The sequence below is a fragment of the Chamaea fasciata genome, unplaced genomic scaffold (assembly GCF_029207755.1).
Source record: "Chamaea fasciata isolate MVZ Bird 193981 ecotype frontalis unplaced genomic scaffold, bChaFas1.0.hap1 SCAF_11, whole genome shotgun sequence".
Classification (NCBI taxonomy): domain Eukaryota; kingdom Metazoa; phylum Chordata; class Aves; order Passeriformes; family Sylviidae; genus Chamaea; species Chamaea fasciata.
In genome coordinates, this window is record NW_027094096.1 from 23790157 (window position 1) to 23815522 (window position 25366).

Below are 25366 nucleotides of genomic sequence, written 5' to 3' on the forward strand. Positions count from 1 at the left end.
AATTGAAAGCAGCAGTGGAATAGAATTAAATTTTTATATCTTGAAAGATGCTATCCAATTATAAAGTGAACATTTTTTAAACTTATACATTTGTAATGGGACTGAATGACTTGCCGAAGCAGAGTTAATCACAACTTTGCAATTTCTGTCTGCATTATCTGTGTGCAAATGAAATTGTGTATTATTCCTCTTAATGGCAAAGGAGAGATTTGCACAGAATTGTTAAATCATGCTTCCTCATTTTCATTTCCAAATCATTGTTTTCAGCTTAACCCAGACTAAAACGATCAACATTTTAATCCACTTTTTGCATAGGAGTGAAACAGACCATGAATCTAATTTACAAAGCTGTCTCTCCAACATAAATTACTTGAAGAGCATGGGAGGAACTGGTACCTAATAGTGGTGCCACAGTTTGCTGATCTCCTCTTAAGGATTGTTCCAGTGTGCCCAACTCTCTGTAGCAACTTTTTTGCTTTCTTGTGCATTTAAAATAGCTTTAAAATCTTTAGATGGTGCCAGAATGATAAGTGGTGTTAGCTGAAGGTTGTTTTCTTTAAAAGAAAAGAACAGCAAGCACTAAAAACACTCCACAAAACCCAACAAAAATCCAAACCAAAACGAAAAAAAATGCTTGAGCTTTCTGGTTTTACTTTTTAACCTGTTGTCTCAAGTCCCCTTTTGATGAGGTATGGGCCAGTGCTGATTGTCCTTGAGATACAACCACAGAAGAGGCACAGAACTGTCCACTGGAACACATTCCCACCCAATTCCTGAAAACCCAGCCCTGGAAGGATGGATCTTGCCAGACAACGACCCACAACCTGCTTTGTTTCCCCTGCCCACAGCAGCTGAATGGGTTTTTTTTTTGCCTGGTTTTGCTGTTACTGGGGTGGGGTTGTTTTTTTTTTTCCTCTCTTGCTTGTTTGTTTTCAGAGTATTAAATCCTGGAGGCTGCTTCTAGCACCTGAGGACAACCTGGCTGAAATTCCAGCTGGGATGCTGGAACTGATAGCAGCTGGCAGCCTGGCACTGCAGCCTGGCTGCAAACAGTGCCCCAGTCCCCAGGGCCTGTTCTCCAGGCAGGAATATATCAATATTCCCCTCTTTGCCTGTCCTTCTGCAGGATTTCATCCATTAGAACCAACCTGAAAACCTGGGATTTTCTGGCTTTGGCTCACTCAGAGCCCTTAGGGATTTTTTTGAAATGATGGCATTTGGGATGAATCACTTCCAGACTGGATGAGTAGACCCTGTACCCTCATCCTCCTTGGCTCTGTGGATCCTGAGCATGTAAAAATCACAGAAAATTCAATGTTTTAAGGGTTGCATGACACCATAGAAGATGAACACATCTTTGTTTCTATCTAAAAGGCTCTAAAATAGAAGAGAGGTGGCCTGATGTGGAGTGTTAATGCATAACTACAGAATGTCAGGGACACAAATGCATCATTTTATTCTAATGCTTGTGCAAGTTTTAAATGTCATTAAAATGTCCTCACTCTCTGCTAAAATCTCCAGAGAACTGCTGGTTTCTCAATCTTCTCTTCAGTGTCTGTTTCTCAGACTTCTCTTTGTGGTTTTTAGAGCTCTCAGTTGCTACTATTCCATGATTTTTGACACTGAAGTGTTTAAATCAGTTTCCCAGAGTATTTTTAGCAGCGGGAGCACCCAAAAGATTTTGGGGCAAATCAAAAACTACCATCTGGTTCATTATGTGCAACAAACAGTGCAAATAACCCAAGCGTCAGGGGTAGTATCAATGGAGCTCAGCATTCCCAAAGTCAGGGAAATGAGATGGGATGTCAGTTCTGTGCTCTGGGCTGTCAGCCTTGATTTGGAATGCCATCCTCACTGTCTGTAAGGAGTGCCCAGAAATCCAAATCTGACTGAGGGGTAACTCCTGCTGAATGTTTATGTCAAACTGCAGAGCCTGAAATGAAATTGCAGAGTGTGAAGCTGCCCTGTTACTTTTGAGAAAAGGTTGGTCCTGATGTCAGCTAAAATATTGGAAATCTGATTAAGGATTGATCTGGAACTCTCACTGCTTTTCAGAGCATGTGAGGAAAGGGGGGAGATCTGTTTGGAGAGGGATTTTACCACAAGATAAAACTCCAAGAAGGGAAAATTCATTAGGTTGATTTTTGTAAAGGCGTCATTTGATATTTGTCCAGCTGCTGTGGGATTTTGGGTTGGTTTTTTGGTCGTAAAAAGCAGGAACTCACCTGTGTAGATGCTGGGCAGCCCCTCACTCACCCACCTGCTCAGGATTTGCCTTTCCAGGGGTTCCAGGCAGGGATGGAGCCTCAGTCTCCAGTGGCTGCTGCTGTCCTTCCCCCAGGCATCCTCTGGCATTATCACAAATCCCTCAGATTTCCTCAGATCCACGTTCAGTGAGGCCTCCCAGGTTTATCTTTGCCCCAAACCTCTCCTGAGCCTGCCCCTTGCTCAGTGTGCAGGAGCATCCTGTGCCCCAGCTGCTTTCTGGGTCACATTGCATTGCTGAGCAGATGTGTGTTTGCTGTCTAATGGCCCAGAGACTGAAACCCACCTGATTTCCATTCCTGTCTTGCTCTGATACTCTGCAGTTGGAAAAAGATGCTTTTATGCTGTTATTTTTCTTCTTTCTTACCTAAAAGATGTTTTTATGCAGGTTTTTTTTTTTCTTTTTACCTAGAAGATGCTTTTCTGCAGTTTTTTTTTTTTTTTTTTACCTAAAAGATGCCTTTTTTTGCAGTTATTTTTCTTATTTTTTACCTCAAAGTTTACTTCCTGTGCAGACTTTACTTGCTACATTCTTATCCTGATATTCCTTGCTAATTTGGCACTGCTGGCTCCTACATAAATTGTGTTGAAAGCTTGATGCATTTAGTATTGGGGTGAAATAAAAAACCAAAAGGGGAAACAGCACTGAAGTTTTTATAAGATGCATTTTAACATTCATTTGCATTCTCTGTAAAGTAGGTACAGTGGTTTTCAAAATGTTTTAATGTAAATATAATGCAGAAGGAAATATTTCTGAGTTTATTTCCTGTGGACTTCTTTCATGTGCACAGACAGGACCTGTGGACTGGGCTGTACTAACTCTAGCATTGGGAATCAAGTCTCAGTTCATCTTTTTTAGGGTTTTTAGAAAAGTCTCTAAAGTAGATCTGGACATGTTTTACAAGTGTGTTGTGAGAGTAAAACTGGTTTTAGAGTTGGAGCCTAAAGGTCAGGGGAGATTTGATTGAATGAGAAACTTGTAGGCTTGTTACCACAGTAACTGAGGCAGAATCTGCCAGAGCACCTTGAACACCAGAACACTACTGCAGCTTCTTCAGTACTTGAATTTTTGTTGGTCTCTTGATTCTTTTGAGAATTTCCAAGGCAAGAAAACCACAAGACTCAGTTCCTGTGGTTTTTATTCTGTGCATGCCCTGGAATTGGTCTGGACAGGGTGCATGAACATGATTCCAGCAGTGATTCATCGGTCCTGAGCTATCTCCAGATCCTATTTCAAGTCCTAAAATTCTTCTCTGGATAACGAGAATTCTGGATGATATCCATCCCACCCCAGATTTTTGGCTTCTAGTGGCGTTTCTAAGTCCATTATGACAGTAGATTATGTACTGGATTTTTTTCAGGTTTGTGCAAGTGAGGAAGATCCACTTGACTCTTACCCAGCTCTGTTTGATGTCCGGATGATTCCTTTTCAAGCTGCCAAGGCTGGTGCTTGCCAAGGTGTTGGACATCTCAGCTCTTCGTCAGCTGTGCCCTGCCCACAGCTCTGGGCCAGACTTTCCCCTGAAAAGAACATGTTGTTCTTCCATGGACTTGGGGAGTTTAATCCCAAAAAAAAAGCAGATTGCACAGAAGCACATTTATTTGGTTCTAGCACTGCTTTGGGGAGTTTCATCCCCCAAAAAGCAGATTGCACAGAAGCACATTTATTTGGTTCTAGCCCTTCTTTGCCCCATCCCCAGGGACTGAGCTGTGGCTGTGTCAGTGGCTGCAGAAACCAGAACAGTTTCCTACAGCCCATGCTTTGTGTTGGACAGTTCCACCCAGCCACTGCCAGCAAATCATAAATCACTAATAATTCATCTGCTCATTCTCCAGAGCACCCAGAAGTCGCCCCACACAAGCAGTGGTAGTCACTCTCCTGTGTTTGTCTGTTGACATCTGCTATTTGCTGCTTGGGGCTGCCATTACTAATATTTTTCTGCCATATTTCTGTGTTTCTCCAGCTGTCCATGCATAAAGGTCTTTCTGTTTTTTGTTTTACTGACACCAGGCATAGCTTTTTGCAGCGTTTGAAAATCAGTGTGTAAATGGAACAAGCTTTTGCCCAAAATTTTGCCCTCAGGATAGATCTCAGTTTGTCCTTCCAGCCTAGAACAGGGCTTTTGCCAGGTTACACTCAGTGCATTTAAACTAACAACGATTTGTTTTCCCTGCTCTTTACTCACAATCAAAACCCAATTACAATTGTGCCACCACACTCATTAGGAGCTGAATCAGAAATGCTTTATATTCATATTCATGGCTGGTCTTTCTTATAGCATCAAAGTAAAAATGGAGTATCTTTCTTACTCCTCCTTTGCCAGCAGCTCTCTGGGAAGTTCTGCTGTCCTTTGCCTCATTTGCTATTCTGTTCTAGTATCTGCACAATTAAATTCAGGTTTTAGAGAAAACCTCTTGTGTAAAAAGTAAGCGTTTCCATTAGCTGCTGCATAATTTTGCACTGCAGTTTTATGGGCAGGGGCTGCACATACCATTAGCATATTTTTGATTGCTTCTGTATTAAAAAAAAAAAAATCCAGCTGTGAGTAAACTCATTTGTTCATAAGCATTTTTTGGAAGGTGTCACCAGCCCCGGATCTCCTACTTTGCATTATTTATCTTGGTGTTTTCACCTAGAAAATTTAATCTTCTAATAACAGTAAGTAGTGCTTACATCTGGCTTTTTGTAATTTTCTCTCTCGTTCTCCAGGTTCTCAGTAGAACAGGAAATTGATCTGAAGGATGTCTGGAGAGGTCTGGGAATTACAGAGCTGTTCAGCAGCAGTGCTGACCTCACTGCCATGTCTGGTAAGAACTTCTTGTCCTGTCTCTCAAGGCACATGAGAAAACACATTTTTCACCTGGGGAAAGTTCACTCTGAGTGTTTCAGAACTGGGTCTCATTAGAAATGGAGACAAAGTGTGATCCCTGCAAGAGGCAGATGCACACTGGAGCAGTGCATGGCTGCAGTGCCTGGCTGGCAGATGGGATCCACACCCCAGGGGGATCAAAATGTGTCCCCGGTGCTGTTTGTTCCCAGCATGAGGAGCATTAAGCTGCTGCACAATTAATTCCTCTCCCCAGATACCTGGAAGCAGCACGGGAAGGAAGAGTTGGGAGATAAAAGCAATTTAGTCACAAATGCCACCTGCATTCAACAGAAGTTGAAATATCCAATACCTTTAAAAACCCCTGTGGAAATGAGATATTTATGCTTTTGATACCTCCGAAAGCTGTTCACAGGGTCACAGAATGGTTTGGGTTGGAAGAGACCTTTAAGAACATCACATTCCACTATCCTGGGTTGCTCCAAGCCCTGCCCAGCCTGGCCTTGGGCACTGCCAGGGATGGGGCAGCCACAGCTTCTCTGTGTTGAAGTTCCTCACTGCCACCTGAATGATTTTGGGGTTTTTTAGCTCCACTTGTTACTCCCCAGTCATCCAGGTAGGTCTTTAGCTGGTGGGAAATCCCTGTTCCCCATTGTCTGACCATGGGACAATCACACCTGTGTGCCTTGGGTTTGCCTTTATTACCAGTGTTTCCACTTCCTTCCTCTCACATGCACAGAGGAATATTTGTGACGTTCATATCCCTTCATTTTTGCCAAGTTTGAAATGTTCTTTATAGTGTATCACGTAGTTTATTCCTCTGGTTTGCCACTTTCACTTTCCCAGTGAAACTGGGTGAAAAGCTGGCTTTAGCTAATATGAAAAGAGTTTCAAATAAATGAAAAAAACCCTTTTCAAAGAAATAGCATTCTTTTGAAGAAAAACACCTTCAATTTCTCTGCCAGCTCAATGAAAAGTCAGCTTCCCACTAAATTCTGGTCTATTTATAGGAAATTATTTACTTGAGAAAAAGCTCCTAGGAGAATGGAAAATGCCCAGGGAACCACAAAGGCAGCACCTGGCTTTTATTTAGTTCCATGTAAAAATCATTTATGTATCAGGGACATCTATTTATCAAGAGGTTGGCAAAAAGAATCACGTGCTTGTGGCTTAATCCGTGTGACTAATGATTTGTTTAAAGTTTAATAATTCTGACAATTGTACTGTACCAAATCAAAACACCATGTTCTGCATGACTGAATTAACTCCTCTGCCATTTAAACATTTACTTGTTATTTAAGAACAGAGCAGTGTATAGAGAAAATTTCTTGAGTTTTACTGTAGCTTTATTGCTTTTCACTGAAAAGAGGTTGTTCCACCTGGGCATGAAAAGGTTATTTGTAAATTGAGCATGGAAAAAATGGTTTTGAAGTAATGTCTTTAATGCAAACCCCACAGTTAATGCTGTCTAAATGAAGTGTTAAGTAATCTAAAATACAGAATACTTTCCTTCTTTCTAATTTTCAGAATTTAAAATATGGATGGAGGAAGGGAAAAACAAGTCTTGAGGACAAATTGTTTGAAGCTGACTTTTACAGACACCTGAATGGGGCATCAGGTAGCGGGGAAGTGGAAGTTGGAAGTTTATGTGCATCTCAGGGTCAGCCCTCTGAAATATCTGGCACTTCATGAGGCCTTAAATGCAGATATTTCAACAAAAAAAAATCTTACCTGGACACTTAATTTAGGAAGATAAAAATCAAATTAAATCTAAGAGATTTTTGAGGATTTTGGTTGAGTTTAAAAATCCTCTCCTCCTCCTTTCCTGTGCCTCTGGCATTGCTGCCAGGGAAAGTCTCCTGCAATTCCAGCAGTGACCCTAATCCTGTCAATCACATTGGTGAGCTCAGCAAAATTCTGTGTGGATATAAACCAAATTGCAGGATTATTTTTCAATATTCAGAAGTTGGTTTTTTTTTGCCGTATCCCCTCAATCCGAAAAATGGAACCAGCTTTACCTTCTGGAATGTCTGGATTCTGAGCAACCAAAGAGAAAGTGCTAATCCAGGTGCACTTTTCAAATGTTACTCCCTTGCAGAAATTAAGTTCTTTGACAATTGCCACAGGTGAGTAGGAGGACATTCCTGTTGGGCTGTCAGCTCTCCTGCTTTCTGACTCTCGCTTGCAGAAAAGACTGTGACAGTGTTTACTTGCATCTGATTCCATCAGGGGTCCAAAATAATCTTGAAACGACTTTTGAGATGTTATCATAGTGATTTTATCATATCACGTAAATCTGCTGCTTGAGTGTTTTAACACCACTCAAGACTTAGCACTGAACCAATTTCAATACTAAAACTCCTTCAAATGATTATAATATTTCTGCCTGTTTTATAGAGCCTTAAAAGCAGCCGCTTTCAATGCAAGGTGACCTGGGTGACAGTGAGCAATGGAGGGATCTCAGCGACTTCCTTCCACAATCTGAAGTAGTTAGAAGAGTATCAGTGCAGTAAATAACTCTTGGAAGTCTTGACTGACATCCATATCATTTTTCTGGGACAGCCTAAGCAAGAAGAGCCAATAAACCCACATGGTATTTTTTTTTTTAAAAAAAATGAGACTTGCAGAGCAGCCAGTTGGCAGCTGAGTGGGAGTTTGCAGACATATGGAGAGTAGTGACAAATGGAGTGTGGTGCCAGCAGAGTCGTGTTCATTAGGGGGCAGCTCCAGCTCCCTCCCACTCCCCAGGGGTCAGCCCTGGGCCTGCACAAAGCTGAAACTCTGGCACCAAATCCCCAGGGGGGCTTCCCTGAGGTGTTCACAACCAAGTCAGGTTGGTTCTTACGGAAATCCGTGTTCAGAGAAGCTCCTGGAGAGAAATGAAGTGATGGTGAGTGCTCAGGTGAGCCCCACCTTGTCCCCCGTGGAAGCTGTGAGGGATAACCCTGAGGAGATGGGTGTGAGATGGGGACACTGCAGCCAGGGATGTGACAATCACAGCGTGGATCAAGGGAAAGGCTGCCTCAACTCTCAGGGACAACATTATGCTTTCCTAGGAAAATGGATTCATTCACTGCAGGGAGAGATGAATGAGAAGGATGTGATAGTGGCAATATAAAGAGAAGAACCTAGAGAAGGTAATTTGGGACGTGGAATTGCTCTTTTCATCACCCAAGGACAAAGATATCCAATGAAGTGAAAGGCAACAAATGGAAAACAAATAGAAAGTGCTTCTCTCATGAAAAACTTAACCACAGGGATCTTTGCTGGGTGTTCCTTGAGATTGGCAGGACTGAAAAAAATGGAATTGCTCCCGAGCAATCAGAACTCTCTATACTGCACTGCATAAAGGCACTCTGTGTATAGAAGCTTGGGTTAGGGTATAGGATATTTTTCTCTTGTAAGTTGTGCTGCAGTTTTCATCTACAGGGCTTTTTGTATCTTCTTGTGAAACAACAACTCCATAGCTGGTGCAGTGGGCTGGGCTAACTGGGTGTACTGCTCTCAGCTGCAGGGGCATTTTTTGTCTTCCTGTCAACTTAAATGTTGAGTTTAAAGCATTCACAAGTAGGCAACCTTCTATAGCTGATGGCAAATGTTAGTAATGTTTGTGCTCTCTCTGAGCCCGTCAGGTGGAGAGCAATCTTCTGAGGTGCCATTTCTCACCAGGAATACACCTTGGAGCTCCAGAAGCATCACCAGACTGTGCAAAAGAAAGACACTGAGAGGGGAAGTGGGGAGTATTTCTGTGAATATTACAGAGCACAGGATCAGGCTTCGGTGCTGCAGTAATAAAGAATTAATTGCAATACGTGATTGGGCTAAGTGGGCGTTGCCTTGTGATTGAACATTAAAATGTATTTGGATTTGAGATTTTTTTTTGCTTAATGTTTAAGGGAAGTGAGTGCTGCATGTGCCATGTTTTAAAGGAGCAGGGTGGAAACTCGATCCCAGCTTTCAGGACAGCACTGCTGAGGGGTTGGGACTGAAGTCTGGAACTGGAACCAGTTTGAGCAGCCTCATCCATGTTTTATTGCACACAATCCCTGAGGGGATGGTTTGGGGGGGGTTTGGTGTGATTGGAGTGCAGCAGCTGAACTGGGAGGTTTAATTCAGTGCTGAGTGTACAGAGCAGCAAATGAGATCTGCTGGGGGAAGACTTTTCCAACTGCTGCTCCTCGTGGCTTTGGGTGCTTTGGTGTTACAGCTACTGAGTGTTCCAGTAGAGCTGATCCTTCAGCACGCAACAAAAACCAGGGAAAAATTCCCTGACTTCAGCAGGAGCAGCCTGGACTGAAATTAAAATAGTGACAGAGAAGGATGGGAAACAAACAAGATTGGAAAAAAACTAGCTCTGTGGTGGTTCTTGCAATAAATATCTTCAACTTCTTGTAAATATAATAGAAGAATAAAGAATAGACCTCGTTTTCCTGGAGGAAGTCTGTGTTGTACCTAGTGCAGAAATGAATTTTTTTATGTCTAAGTATTAGCCTATAATGTAATAATCTTTTTCCCCACTGATTGTATTTAAAATCTTGATTCCAAGGGTTATTTTTGCCCTCTCTGCCACACTGAGCTCGGGGCAGTCCTGAGCTGTTTTAACATCCGTGGGGTAGGAGAGCACTACAGATCTGAGTGAGGTCAATGGTGCTGTTCAAAGGGATTGGCAGAAGGTGTTTTAATGCAAGAAAACTCTTCTCCTTCCCTGCCTGGTGTAGAAGGTGGATGATAATGTCGGGTTTTTGGCAGTGTTTGGGGAAGGGTTCTTTAAATGCTTCAGTCTTGTAGTTGAGCCACTTGAAATATGTTCCCCTTTCCTCTGCAGATAACAAGGAACTTTACCTTGCAAAGGCATTTCACAAGGCATTTCTAGAAGTTAATGAGGAAGGATCAGAAGCTGCTGCCGCCTCAGGTACCTGACTGAAAAGCAGAATTAAATCAAATGTCTGAGTATTCTGTGCTAATTAATTTTTTACAACTGGTTTGCTGTACAGCCAGGAAAGCTGAATTGCAGCATGGAGACACAGCATGGAGAGTGTGCTGCTTGCAGCAGAGAATTCTGCAAGTCAGAAGCGTTGGCATTTTTTTGAAGCCTCCTGTGAAAAACCTCTTCTTTATTTTCTTTCTGATTGTCAGCAGAGCACAGACTGCAATTTCTGTTTCCTTCATGAGGAAAGGAGCATTCATCATTTTTCACCTGCTAATTGAGGTGGTCAGGGGCATTTGATCCAGGGGAGTTAGGAGGAGATGAGGGTTGTTGTAGCAGCTGCATTTTAACAAGCTCACATCGAGAGACACAAGATGGGAAGTGCTGAATGCACAAGCAGAGCTGTCCCCTGTTAATGCTGGGGGCAGCTGCTTGGTTTACACGATTGTCACATGAAAATAAGTTTCATTTGTTGCCCATATGCGTCATTAGGTGATTTCTCACTGCCTCTGCTTTGCCAGTCTTTGAGCAAAGGAAGACTTACTTGCCAGGTCTGGGTTCAGTTGTGCCCAACTGTCTCTGTGCACATGCTTCCGTCTTTATGAACAGTGGAGTGAAAATTTAGAAGTAAATGAAACACTAGGAATTAGTAATAACATCCTGGAGAAATTGATGCACCTCCAAATAAAAACAACAAAGGGCCAAATTCTGCCTGCTTCACAGTTAATTTTACCTTCAGCTCTGCAGTATGTAAAAACACCAGCCAAAAGCTGCAGGATCAGCCTGTTGAATTTTTGCATATTTTCCCTGGTTATTAAAGGTTCCCTTTCCCTGTGCACTGTGTAAAACAGGTCAGCAGTGCTTGGTTAATGCAGTGCACTTCCCCCTGTGAGTGAGCAGCACTCGTAACTCCTCGGAAGGTTCTGGATCTTCAAATTTATATGCTGCTCCCTCAGCCTGGGGAATTGCAGCACACTCTGCATTGTTAATCATTCTTCAAGCCAGAATAGGCAATTACTCTGCAGGTCTCTTTCCTTTCCAGGGGATATTTTCCTGCTGTTTTTTGGTGTTGACTGTGGGACTTGAGGTCTCTGCTGAAGAGCAGGAGAAGGGGAAGAGCTGTTTGACAAGTTGCCTGTGTTCTGTTTCCTCTAGGAATGATTGCCATCAGCAGAATGGCAGTGCTCTATCCCCAAGTCATAGTGGACCATCCCTTCTTCTTTTTGGTCAGAAATAGAAGAACAGGTGAGATTGTTGCAGACTTCTCTTGAGTTTTTCACAGCACATCCTCCAGCAGTCAAAGGAAAAGTCCATGTTTTGACCAGAGGATTTGGCTTGTATTATGAATTTCCCTTAGTTTGCTTTAAAATACCCAATATTGAAAGACTCACCTTTTCCATGGCCCTGAATCTTTCTCCAAATAAAACTCCGAAATCTGACATAACTCCGAAAAAAGCTCACAGAAAAGAAAAATTCCCCATTTCTGCTGTGAGAACAGTGTGTTACTGCCCTGAGTATCCGTAATCATTGCACTCCCTGAGAGCTTGGCTGCACTCAGACCAGGGAAATGTGTTCCCAGTACCAAATGATTTGCATAATGGAGGGACATTACAGCTGGGAATAATTCTCTGGTGCTCTCCAAGTGCTCCGTGGCAGGTGAGGGATGAGAGCAGCACTCACCAGCAAAAGGGGGCAAAGGATTAAGTAGTTCCTGAGGCTCAGATTTGTGATTTGCTGCAATGATGTGGATGTGACTGGGTGATCAAACATTGCTGTGCCCCCACAGGGTTTTTATGGGTCTGTGTTTGTGCTCCCACCACAGGATCAGTGTTCACTAAACCGTCACCAGTGGCAGTGATGTTCAGTCTGGTTAGGCAGAGTCACTGGTGGGATTTCATTCCAGCACAGCACGGGAGAATGAACTCCATCCCAGCTGAAACCAGGCCAGCAAGGCAGGATACCAACTCTTAGGGGTTCTTTAACTGTAATGAAATGGAATATTCTTACTGTTGTAGACACATTAGACAGAAGATATATCTGGAAGAGGGTATCTGGCCTTTATTGCTACTCAATAGCCAAAAATCTGCCCCCAAAAAGAAAAGTTCAAATCAGGACAGAGTGGAACTTGGTGGCTTTGGGGCTGTTCTTAAAATTGCAGAACCCTTGTTGTCTGTAGAAAGAGGAGTTGCCAACAACTGTAGCTAAAGCCTCAAAGCTTGTTACTAATCCAGAGATCTGAGGTTCGAAACCTTTTGAAAAAAATCCTCTCGGTTGCCCTTCTTCTCCAGACGAGCCCCAGTGCTCAGGTTTGGTTTCTGTCTTCAGAAAGGGCTCTTGAGCCATTTCCCGTGTTCTGAGCCATTTGTTCCTGTAACAGTCACACAGCCCTGCTCTGCAGGTTGTTGTTGGTATTCATCATCTTAAATCCTCAGCTTCTCCTTCTGCCTCTGACACCTTTCCCTCCCTTCCTCCTTCCCCACTTTTCTCCACAGGTACCGTGTTATTCATGGGAAGGGTAATGCACCCTGAGGCAATGAATTCGAGTGGCCACGACTTTGAAAAGCTTTAACTGCCACCAGCTACAAAAAGGAGGAGATAAGCACATAAAGTTTGAAGTTAATATATTTAAGGTTTGCTGTGTTTTCCCCCAAGATACTGTTTCGAAACGCTTTCGGATCTAACTGTGTGCAAGTCAGTTCCCAGAGGAAAGCTTACAGTATTAAAGTAATGGTTCTGTTTCTGTCATTGTGATTGCTGTGTCCTTAAAATAAAGTTGTGTACATGTCAACAATTGTTTCTTGTTCTAGTGAGTTGTAAAGCAGAAAACTGCAAATCCATTATTTGTAATTTTTTTACAGTCCAAAGAGTGACTTGATCAATGAGACAGGAGCAGAGTGTGTGCAGCTCTGAATAATGCAGATGGCAGAGCTTGGTGGGCATTTCTAGAGCTGAAGAAGCACATGTGGACACTGTGATTTCAGGACATCACAGCCTGTGATGCACTGCCTGATCAGAGGGAATGGAACAGAGCTGAGTGGATTTGATCCTCTGACTGTGGTAGACTTTGTGTGAACTGTCCCACGTGATTCTCAAGTGCTGCTTTTCTGGATGCTCCTGCATGTGACTCTGCCACTGACCCCCTAAGTGTTGATGCCAATAAAAGCTGATCGCATGAATATCTCAGACTGTCAGTGTAGAAAGCTCTGTGTGTGACTCGAGTAAAGGACTTCACTAGTAATGCCATTCGTGTGGACATGTTTTTTCTCCCCCACAGCAGTTCAGTCTCTCATTTCGGGGCTCCAGAATGTTCTTTCTCAAAAAAACCCAATTAAAAAAAACCCACCCCAACTCAATTTTAAGTGTCTAAAAGTGTTCAGTTCATAAATATCTAAAGGAACAACATTATCCTTTTCATTTCCTAACTTTTTCTTGAGAACAGACTGACAGAGAGGAGAATGACATGCAGCACAAGTAAATATTAGCAGGGGAATGAGTTGCTGTTTCCATTTGGAAGAGGAAGAGCAGTACCCATTGTCAGCAGAGAGACATATAATTATTTCCTGCCTCATTGTGCAAAACACAAAAAGAACAGAGGTTATTAAAAAGGTGAGGGAGAAAAGGAGGGAGGAGCTCCTTTGAAACAGATCATAAATACAAACTTTCGGATAAGAAATGGGTTTTTCTCAGTCAATAGGAGTTTTCTCTTTGGAATTCTATGGGAACAAATGGATTTTTTTCTGAAGTGCAGTCACAGGCTTCCCTGGCATTCACTCACTTCAGAACAGCGGAGATGTTGCTCCCAAAGTTATTCGTGCAAGGAGAACTTCCAAAATGTGACACGTTGTTCACTCCTTTTCTACTGCTGGTGCAGCTCCTGCAGGTCAGACCGGGACATGGGCTGGGAATGCTCCCTTCAAGAAAAGCCTTTTGAACACATTTCCAGCCCTGCCTCCTTGAATTGTTTCCCAAATGGGGTTCCTAAGTGTGTTGCTGGTGCTCATTACCTTTCTGTATTATAGTCTGGACTTGGTAAGACAGCTTTTGTATTCAAATTTAGATGAAAATGGTAATTTTAGCTTTGTGTAGGCTCAAACTGTTGTGCTGGGGAGGGAGAAGGGAGTGCTGCTCAGAAGGAGCAGGGGCTGGTTTCACCAAGAGCAGAACTGTCTCACTGCAGGTAAAATGAGCTTTGATGTGGGTTACACAAGGGCCGGTCCCTCACATTTAAATAGTTCCGTGGACATCCCCTCGTGTCTATCCAAATGCTGAGGATATCCTGTGGGGTTAATCTTAGAGGAGCTTGTTTTTTTAAGCTTTTGAACATTTTAAACTTTTTTTTTTCAGGCAAATTTTTGTGGTGTTCACTCTGGCTGAGAAAGACGTGAGGAACCTTCAGTCACGTTTATTTTCAGTCCATCAAAAGTTCTTCCTGACCAATTTTGTCTTTTCTTTGTATCAGTTCCTTGCAACAAAAATATTCCTTACTAAGGGAACGGCTGAAAAGAGATTTGAGCTAAAGCTTTGGATTTTGGAAGGACAGCTGCCAGGCAGAAGTGTTTATGGAGGGTATCAGGCAAATGCACAGAATTCCCCTGCAGCTGGGTTGAGCAAAAGTACAATGCAATGATGCAGAATCACGGATTGTACATCAAATTCCCAGAACTGCCTGAGTGGGCACATAGGAGAACCAGCAGGAGCAGAAATGCAAACACTTGTGATTTCACTTGCTGCTCTCCCAGCCCTTACAGATGCAAAATAACCTTTTTTTTTTTTTTACTTGAAAATTGAGAATTACCTGATTTGCAACAACCTGAATTGATTTATTTCCACAGTTTTCAGTAGTAATAATATCTTAGGTATTGTTGCCAGTTAATAGGTATATGAATGCTGTTCCACGATGGTTTTCACTCCAGATTTTGTATAATGTTCCTTTCAAAGATGCTACTGCTTCTTCACTACAAAACTAGAAAAATCATTTTGTCTTGTTTGTTGGGGTGTTTGTTTGTTGGGGTGTTTGTGGGTTTTTTGGGTTTGTTTTTTGGGGTTTTTTTGGGTGGGGTTTTTTTTTTAGTAGGAGGAGTTTATCAGTTGTAACTCATCTATGAGTTCAGGTGTGTAGTCTTCAATTTAAAACTGTTTTGTCTTGGTGGCTCTGTCAGCAAATAAATCACTGAAACTTCTCTAATTGTGCTGATGAAGTGACCCATGGTGGGACAGAGCTGCAGGTGCAGTTTCCTAATGGGATCATCTCCTCCTCCTTGCACATGTCCTGGAGTCCAGGGGGGAATGCTGGAGTCCGAGGAGCCCAGCATTTCCAGAGCTGCCCTTGGAAATGTTTTCCCCAAGAATCCTTTCAGCAGTGGTGCTTCTACTGAAAATGGATTTATTTGACTGCCAGGATCCCACTTGTGCGTGACCTTGAGCACCTGAGGGGTTTTGCAGAGTCTGTTCAACCAGAAGTTGTCATGTTGTGTGAGTCAGAGTGGGTTTGTTGCTGTTCCAAGCCCGGATTTTCATTCTTCCACAAGCCTTGATGCTGGCAGAGTGAACTTCTGTGTCAGTGTGTGGGAATCAAGGACGTGAGATTCCTCAAGGAAATAAGATCTTGGTGTTATACCAGAGACAAACAAACCTCAAACTTAGTCAGGGCTCTTTTGGCTAATTTTTATTTGTCAGTGGTGGACAAAAGGAGAAACCACAAGATGTCACTCTATCCTAAGGAGCTGAGAAGGACTTTCCTTTTGACAGGAATCCTGTGGGAGTGTTGCAAAGCTGGAGATCCTGTACAGAGCTCAAGTACCGGGAGATCTCAGCACAGTTAATGGGAGATGCTGAGTTTGGAGCAGAGTTGGCCCCAGTTCCTAGGATTAATCATCAGGTGGGGGGAACAAACCCCCAGAGACCTGCTTTGTGTTGCAAACCTCACTGTGAGTTTTGGGAAGGGAGTTTTTGTCCTGCAGGATGCCTCGTGTGCTTGGTGTGGGGTGAAATGGCAGGAGTGGGTCGTTCTTGAACCTGTGCCCGTGGACAGCCCCAGAGCTGTCCTGGGGTATTTCAGAGAGCCACTGCTGCAACAGGACGAGGGATTTCTCTTCTACGAGAGAGAAATCGCTGGGATTGACTCATTGATGTGCTGGACCTATTTTGCTGTTCTCCTTTGGTTGCCTCTTCAATTTCCTCCCTTCCCTTCCCCTCTCTCTCTGCCTCGCACTGTCCCTGGAATTCCTGCACGAGCAGATTCCCTGGCACAGTGAGGTCCCACCACTGCCAGGGGTTCTCCCTTCCTGCGAAGGAGGCTGCATTGTTCCCATGAGGATTTTCTTAAAACGACCACAAGGCCAGCTCCGAAACTGTTTACAAGCTCGTTTTTGAGTTGTCCCTGTCCCTTTTACTGGACGTTCCTTGCTTTCGTCCCCGCAGTGGAAAACAGGAGTAGGTGGGTTAGAAGGAGCTGGATCAAAGCAAAGGCAAGCAGCGCCTCGGTAACTGAGATAACCCCAGCCGGGAGCTGACTTCCCTGGTGAGCTGCTCTGCCTCTCCCGGCACAGCTGCTATGGGAACTGCGGGTTCATCCACCTCGGGAGCCTGTCCGGAGCTGCCGGGGGCTTTGGGTCAGGCGGCTGCAGTTTCGGGGGCGCGGACAGACGGGAGGCTCCGGCCGCTCGCCGGGACCTCTGTGAGCTGCTCCGGCAGCTCCTCGGGCTTCCAGCTGGGCTGGCTCGGCGCTGCGAAACGAAGTTCCGCAGGAGAAACCGCCCTCGGTGCGCATCGCTGAGACTTTGGAACTCAGGAGCGCCGCGGGTCTGTCGCCCCCTCCGCAAGGGCTTCTCAAATGACGTTCTTTTTATACAGCATCCACAGGGAGATGATTTTTTTTTTCCCTCCCCCTTCATTTTACAGCACTAATTAGAAGCCCAAGTCACGGGCCAGTTGCTGTAGGCATCAGGCGAACTGCAGGAAAAGCCGGGCTGAAACGGGGGGTTGAAATGCAGCTGGAATTTGCAGTTTCCAGACAATGGCCAGGCTGAGGGGCTGGTGAAGGATATCGGGCTCAGCCGGGCACTCTGTTAAAGCCCTCAGCAAAACCCAGGCAGGTAAAAGAGGAGGCAGGAAAACGGAGAAAGGTGCAAAAGATAAATGTACCAGCCCCAGATCCAGATATTGATTGTAAAATTCTAGGCCTGCAAGAGCTGGCTGGGGAAAGAATTGGAATTGTTCCCGCAGCTCGGGAGCTGAGCCCATTGCCTGGGTTTTTATCTTTTCAGCCACACTGAATCACAATAGGAATGATGGCTCAGATATGACCCAGGCTTTACTGATAACAAGTTGTTTTACTGTCTCTCATAAACACGCATCCTCCCCGTGGAAGAGTGATCTTTTTGGACAAATCGAGGGAAAATTCCTGCAGAAAAAAAAATAAAATGATTCTGTGTTTGTGTAGAAATGCTTTTAAGAAAGGAAGGAAAAAGGTACTGAGGAAATCTGGATTGTGTCTAAATTGTGTTTTTAATGTTCTCATTGAGGGGTTGGAATTGCCCATGGGAAAAGACGAGCTTCCACCACTCCTTTAAGTATTCAAATGCTACCAAAAGAGTTTGAAGCCAGTTGTAGATTTTTACTCTATTTACAGGTATTAGTTAAAAGTCACATTTCTTTTTTTTTGTTTTAAACCCAGCCTGGAATCCTGGCAGGTGGTAACCGGGTGATCATTTTCCCTAAGCAGAGTGAATGAAATATATTAAAACATGCTAAGAAATAAAAAATACCAGGAAGTCCCTCTTGCCCTGAGACCTGTAAGGATCACACTCCGGGCAATGCCAGATCTCACCGGTCACCAACAGTGTGGCACAAATTGTTTATTTGGGGCTTTTGTCATTGTCGGTGTGTTTTGTAAAGGCATGTTTCTAAAGGCAACAGCCAAAAAGCCAGCACAGCCTGACACGGGAATAATAACATTTCTGAAGTTTATTACAAGACTGGTCTCAAAATTCTTTGGCTCTGCTGGGGAATGTTCAGCTTGGGTCAGGCTGCAGCTTGGAACCGGCAGTGTGTAGTGACAGTCTGTCATTTTCCAGGAGCAGGACCGTGTAAAGCTCTCCTGCCAACTCCAAACCAAGGAATGTCTTCATCAGCTGAGCTGCTTCTGGCAGGATGCTTGGAACGAGCTGAGCTCCAAGGTCTCTCCCAACCCAAATCATTCTGTGATTCTGTGATTCTATTAAAGCCCTCAGCAAAATCCGGCGAGGTAAAAGAGGCCGGTTCTGCTGCTGCTGCCTGGTTTACATTTGTCCCCATCGATTTTTCCTCCACAGAATTTTCTCCTTGGTCTATACAAAAGGAAAATCAGAGACAGTGTGCTCCAGTTTATACGCTCACTTCAGATTTTTTGATCCAAACTCATCCCAATATTTCAGAGCCAGTCTTACTGCCGCAGTTCCATGCGAGGTGACTGGAGTGATTTTAATTCCTTTATCTTCCAGTGTCATTCCACATTTAGTGTGCATATACTTATAGGTGAAAGTGTTCTGAGGAGGTGATCTCCTAATTACTGAGCTTTAGAATTTTAACACACGTGGGACAGAGGGTTTGGAGCCGTGAGTAGAACAGCCTCGTGTCAGCCTCACAGAGAGGCAGGGCTGTCAGCAGCTCATCCAGGCACTTGATCATCAGGGAGAGATGCAGTGAGCTCTGAACAGAAATCAGGGAATGTCTGGTTCCATAGCCTTAAACGCTTCAATCCAGCAGACAATCTTGTAGTGTCCAAAGGACTCAGAGCAAAGAGCATCAGCAGAAAAAGCTACATTGTCATCTGCAGCCTGTTCCAAATCCCTTTGTGGTCCCTCACAAAACAAGTGCCGTTACTTTCAGTCAATTCTGGACCCTGTGCAGGTTTCTCTCAGGCTGTGCCCTGAAGTTTGAGTTCAGAGGACTGGCTGGTAACTGACAAACCTGGGATTTTTTTGTGAGCAGGAAAATTTTGCCCAATTTGCAAAAATTGCTTCAGGACACTTAGCTGGAAATATGAAATTGGCTTCTAATCACAGTGTTTCTACAGAGAAAAAAAAAAAAAGAAACAAAAGAAAAAAAGAAAAGGTGAAGACTGTACTCACGCGAGGTGTCGAATTTAGAAAGTTGCATTTTGTCTGTGTACACATGCACCCATTGAATGGGGATGTATTCTGGGAACCACAAACCCTGTTATTATTTTGCTATGGAAAATAACCCAAACCTAAGCTATTACTGCATGAAACCATGAGATCACACAGTACAAACTGATGAAGCCACTCTGCGCCTCTCGCTTTAGAGGCTGGAGGACTTGGTGCAGGATGCCTGTAAGGGAATAAAAAATGTTCTTTCCCCCCTCCCTTTCTCAGTCCCTGCCTTGGCTGGGTTCCTCTCTTTCAGTGCCCCGAGTTAAATGATGAATTCTGGCCTCTTGAGACTGATGGCAGCAAATTCCTCTGCCTGCAACCACGGCACAGGGAATCCACCAGGTTAACAGGAGGAGACAGATGAAGGCAGAGGGCCCTGGGGGAATGAAGGGATATCAGTGTTTAACACCAGGGGCAGTGCCAAAGCTCCGCAGCCTCTGGTGACACCCAAGAGGAGCCACCACCCCCGTGCGAGGAGCTGGCAGAGCTCTCCTGACAGAATTGTTTTGGTATTGCTTCCTGTTTTCTGGATAGAACAGCTTCCTAGTGGATTTATTGGCAGTGCAGTAAGTGTCCTGAGCACAAGTTAATTCAGGCTCTCTTAGCCTTGATAACACTTGCTTAAAATATGCTTCCTCCTCTGGATGACAAGAGTGCAGAGATTATATTTTGATAGTTCCATGACAAGTGACATCCAAAAAGCAACAGAGAAGGCTATTTTTCAGAAGGGCCATTAACCAGCTGGCAGCCTGTTTTCCACCCTTCATGGCAAGCGTGATAATCTGAACAGCATTCGGGAGCAAGGCTGATCAAAGTCTCTGCTCTTTTCGCAGGAAATGCATCCTGAATACTCCACAGAGAAAGGTTTCCAAGTGGAAAGGTTGTTTTACGTTTCTATCTCCCTCAGTGTTGCAAAGCCTGGCTTATTTTTTAGGGTTTCTGTACAAAACCTTTTTTTTTTTTATTTTACTAGAGCTCGGGGAGTATTAATTTTGCAAGTGTGTTCACAGTCAGCACAGACATCTGAAGACACCATCTGATAAACCAGGGGGTATCTGTGACAGCCTGGTGCTTTTGTGTGTCACGGCAATGGTGACTTCAGCTGCTGTAACACTATCTAAACCTGCACAGGCACAGCAGCTCGGGCTCATCCCTGCCTAACACAGCTGGCGGAGCAGATAAAATCAGGATTTATTCCTGGTGTCAATCTCAGAACTTAACCAGCACCTTGCTGTTAAAGTTTGGCCTCAGTGGGGCAAAGGGAAATGCTCTTTTCCCAGCTGCTCACGTCGGAGAGCTGAAGGGACGTGCTGGCCCAGCCTCTGCTGTGCGGGTGGTTCCCCTCCTGTCCCCTCTGCCCCTGCCCTCCCGGGCTGGAATTTGGTTCAATCCAGGGCTTTGCCTGCCTGCCTCCGTCCCTGCAGAGGGATGGAGATGTGGATGTGGGGTTTGACTTCAGGCTGCAGCTGGGGCCGTGCCAGGGCTCTGCTCTGCCCCTTTGGCCGCATCCCAAGGGACCCATTCCTCAGGAAACAGTGGGGAACAGACAGGGTGACCCTGAGGGGGGGTGGCCAGTAGGGACGGCTGGCCAGGTGCCCTGGGGGAGAACCCAGGGACGGGAGAGCCCAGGGACGGGAGAACCCAGGGATGGGAGAACCCAGGGATGGGAGAGCCCAGGGATGGGAGAACCCAGGGATGGGAGAGCCCAGGGACGGGAGAGCCCAGGGATGGGAGAGCCCAGGGATGGGAGAGCCCAGGGATGGGAGAGCCCAGGGATGGGAGAGCCCAGGGATGGGAGAACCCAGGGATGGGAGAACTCAGGGATGGGAGAAATCAGGGACGGGAGAACCCAGGGACGGGAGAACCCAGGGATGGGAGAGCCCAGGGATGGGAGAACCCAGGGATGGGAGAACCCAGGGATGGGAGAAATCAGGGACGGGAGAACCCAGGGACGGGAGAACCCAGGGACGGGAGAGCCCAGGGATGGGAGAATCCCCTCTGGTTTGGCTCTGGGCTAAGGTCCCTGCCCTGGTGCACTGCCGTGGTGTCTCTCTAATGCTGAAAATGGGAACAATAGGATGCTGTAAATTGCTGACGGTGAAACAAGATTAAGGCGGATGTGCAGAACAGGCCCTGTCCCAACCTGTTGGAAAAACCACCCTCTGGAAAAATCACCCTCTGACCAAATCACCCTCTGACCAAATCTCCCCCCGACCAAATCCCCTCCTGACCAAATCCCCCCTGACCAAATCCCCCCGACCAAATCCCCCTGGCCAGCTTGGGTCAACGTGCCGGGGGATTTCTGCGGCAGGAAAATCCAGTGAACAACCAGAGCGTTTCAAACCGAGCTGACAGATCTGCAGCACTTGGGAGCAGCAGCTGATGCTCCCTCAGAGATGTAACACGACTCCTATAATCACAGAAATGTATTTAATTTTGTTTATTTAAACCAGGCCCGTGTTTTGCTGGGAGCATTCATCATCTGGTGTCGCACGGCGGAGTACGAAATGTCACCCCTTGAGTCACATCCCCAGCGACTCTGTTAGCAATGCTCTGGCTCTACTCCACAGCTGGAGGAAAAAAGGGCTTCATGCCTTGCTGGCTGTAGAGCAAACAGGCTCTTGCAGCTTCATTTTGCATTCAGCAGCTCTCCAAAACAGTGGAGGCAGCATGAAAAATGAGGAGGAACACGACTGAAGCTCGGCTGCTGATCTTTCACAACTCGGCGGCGAAAAATACCAGGTCTGAAAGGAGACTTTGAAGCACAGGTAGCCGCAGAAATATTAAACTGCCTTAATCAAGGAAAGAACACCTGGTCACTGAGTCATTTAATAAATGAGAACAGGGCTCTCTTCTTCCCCCAGTGCGAGGCAAAAAAGAGAATTCTGATTTCCCAACTGGGAATACAGCGTGGAGCTGGCAGCAAAGTGAAACAGCTGAAAGACGGTTTAGTTCATGGTTGAGACCGGTTCAGTGACCTGGCAGGCCTGGGACTGGGGAATACTGTGACATAAAATAGTTTAACAGCACCTTGGTAGCCCCTCCAGGCCAGCAGTGGGCTTGGAGCCCCTTTGAAGTCCAAAGATCAGGATGGATGTGCAGTGAACGGGGTTTAATCCTTTTTATTTCCCCTTAAAGAAAAGCTGCTTCTCCTATCACCTCAGCTCTGTTCAAGCAGAGACCTGAGGTGGGGAATGACCCCTGAAAAACAGGGATTTGTCCACGGAGGGGATTTGGGGCTGAAAAGAGCTAAAGCAGAGTGAGGCACTGGATGAAATCATTTCACTTCCAGCTCCTGGTTTGCCTTCACTGGGCCCTGACTGAAACCCAGCCGCGGGCAGGAAAACCTGATGCAGATGGACGGAGCCCTGCCCTGCTCAGGGATTACAGGCTGGGCTCTGGGAAGCCCCAGCAGCCGCTCTGGGATCCTGCAGTGCCAGAACTGGTGTGGAAAGGCAGCAGTGAGGAGAGTAAGGGCGACGTGAATCACCCAGATGAAGATGCTTTAAGGTCTTCTTGGCTTTTGAACATATCACAATCCAGAATCCCTTCTCCACTGAAGTCAGTGGACCTGATTTCAAATGGATACTTACAGCTGTGCCTTGTGGATGGGAAACGCTTGTAGCTGAGAAATCCCCTGCTCAGCAGGTACAGCTCCTCAGCTGTGGGACAAAGCAGAGGAAAATCATCCCAGGAATGGTTCAGTTCCCCCAGCACTGCCGGGAGGAGAACGTGGTGTAGCCCTCAGGACACAAGGATGTGATACAGCACCTGCAGTCTCTGACTTTGAGCAGGAGCACATTTTCATTCCATTTAATTTCTTTTGGCAGGCCGTGCCAGCTCCTAACTTTAAAAGCAGGAATTGTGGACAGCTACAACGTGTCTGTCTCCTGCCCATAAAAGAAGCAGTGGAGAGAAGTTCATTCTTTTTTTATGTAACACAAGGCTGCCATTTGCTCAAAACCAAAGCAAGTGGGAGCAAATTATTTGGATTTCCTGACAAAAGCTGCATGGAACACAACACCTTTAATAAAAACAGTTGATTCTTCTCATAATGCTCCTCTCCTCTTTCCCCCATGATCACAGGAGGCCCTGCTTGCTGCTCTCAGCTAGAGAACATCTTTATTATCCTTGCAGACAGTGAATAACAAGGCATTCATTTGAGCTTAATTTTTTTTGGCAATGAGACTCGGGGAAAGAATAGGGATAAAAAAAATGGGAGATGTCAGGAACAAGTTCTGCCTGTAAATACACGTTGAGAGTTCTCAGTTCCTTCTTTGATTGGAATGGGGACAGGCAGCTCTGAATTTTAAACAACTGAGTAATGTTTGTCATTCAGCTGCATTGTTTTCCCATGTTTTCCTGTCCTCTCCCTCCTTTCTAAGCCTGTGTAGAGCTGGGTACTTTTTACCACCTTGGCCCAGCAATACAATTATTTTCCCATCCCTTACTTAAAGAGATTATGTCTATTTGTCTCAAATATCTCACATTTGACAACCTGGAAAAACCACTTTAATAAAGAAGTGCTCTGGTGACTCCCAACTATTCCTGCATTTGCAAGATCTGATTTTCAGGAAGGCAGGGGTTTGATGGATGAAACAAACCGATTTTTTTTTTTTAATATATTTCAGGTAATCAATTCTAAACAAAAAAGGAAACATAACTCTTTAGCAGCTGGCAGCAGTTTCAAATAAATACAAGGAGATGATGGAAGTGTAACGGCATCTGCAGTGATGGAAGTTAGAGAGGAGAATAACCAGAGATGCTGCTTCCAACCACACGGGGGAAAAGGAGGCTTACCAGGCTGCAACAGGAAATTGTCTATCGAAATGAATTCAGAGTGATTTTCATATGATTAAAATTACCTGATGAGACTTAGGTTTGATAAATTAGGAAGTACTTAATGAATCTCGGATTCCATCAGGAATTATTAACAATTAACTCGTGAGAAGATGAAACATGAGCTCCATAACAAAGAGGTGGAAGGAGGAAATGAGGCTGATCTCACTCACACTGGAGGTCTCACCTCTGGGTGGTTCCATCAAATCCCTGATTTGTTTGTTCTGGCAGCTTCCGATGAGACGTTTTCCGTGTTGAGGATTAGACAGGAACGGCAGCTGGGGAAGTGGAGGGTGACAGGAAGCTCATTAAAATGGGTGGCAGTTTGTCACTGAGCTTCAGGGAGCTCCAAACCATGACCTGTGGGAAGGTTTCATTCTCTTTGGGGAGATCCGGCAGGTGCTTTGGGGGTTTTTCCACTTCCACACACGGGTTTGGTTCTGCTCCAGCTGAATTCCGTGGCTTTGCTCCTGAGGGCTGCAAGGTTAATCAGGATCTCATGTGCATCCGTGGGTTAGGGATGCAATGACTTCATTCAGTATAAAAGCCACATTTTTAGGTAAAAGGGAAAATACAGCTCATTTCAGTGAGGGAAATAAAGGGAGAAATCAGCAATCAGGAGTGCTGTGGGCCACCAGCTCCACTTGGGATGCAATTATGTCTTTCATACAGTCAAATGAAGAGACAGAGAGTTATGTCTTTTATTTCTTTTGGAAAGAAAGTTTTGAGAAAGAAAATCTGGAAATGCTACTTCTTTGCTGTCTTTCCTCGGTGACAGAAAAAGTTTCATTCATCCAGAAATTGTTGCCCTTCGTTTTGTTGGAAAAGACAGATTTGATACTGGAATAGGCCTCTCCTGAACCAAATAAAAATGCTTTCTTCATTCCATAAACGTCTTTTCTTATAGGTTCATCCAAGGACTATTAAATCAAGGAAAAGCTCCCTCTTCAGTGCCCAGACGTTGTCATTATGACTTGCAAGCCCATTGTTTTTCCAGAAGAGAGAACCAAATTTCAGCCCTTGTTGCTTGGTTACAGCCCCTCCAACCCTCTTGGAACCCGTGGGTTTGTAACACCTTAGAAAAGCAGACATATATAGTGTTCACTTCAATTATTTATGCAGCTAGCTGTTGATTCCTTTTTGTCTGGTGACCCCGATGAAATGTTTCACTCACTCCGCTCTCCTCCTGCCCAAGGCTTTATTCTGTTGTCCTTGGCTTTTCCCTGGGAATGCTCTCCAAGCCCTACCAGTGGGAATCAAATACTTTCCTGGAATCCTGAATGGACAGGACAAAAAGAAATGTGTTGCCTGGGTAACTCAGCAAAATAACCAGATAGTCTGAGTGAGTGTTAGCC

General features: G+C 44.9%; 1 protein-coding gene across 1 annotated transcript in view; it reads left to right on the forward strand.

Annotated features, from left to right (window-relative positions):
• Positions 1 to 13263, forward strand: part of SERPINI1 (serpin family I member 1) — a 43677-nt gene extending 30414 nt beyond the window's left edge. The window contains exons 6-9 of the mRNA XM_066193701.1: positions 4976 to 5073; positions 9919 to 10005; positions 11176 to 11265; positions 12513 to 13263. Of these exons, the coding sequence (XP_066049798.1) occupies positions 4976 to 5073; positions 9919 to 10005; positions 11176 to 11265; positions 12513 to 12589 (352 nt within the window). The 3' untranslated portion in view covers positions 12590 to 13263. The remainder of the gene's footprint in view (positions 1 to 4975; positions 5074 to 9918; positions 10006 to 11175; positions 11266 to 12512) is intronic.
• The last annotated feature ends 12103 nt before the right edge of the window (positions 13264 to 25366 follow it).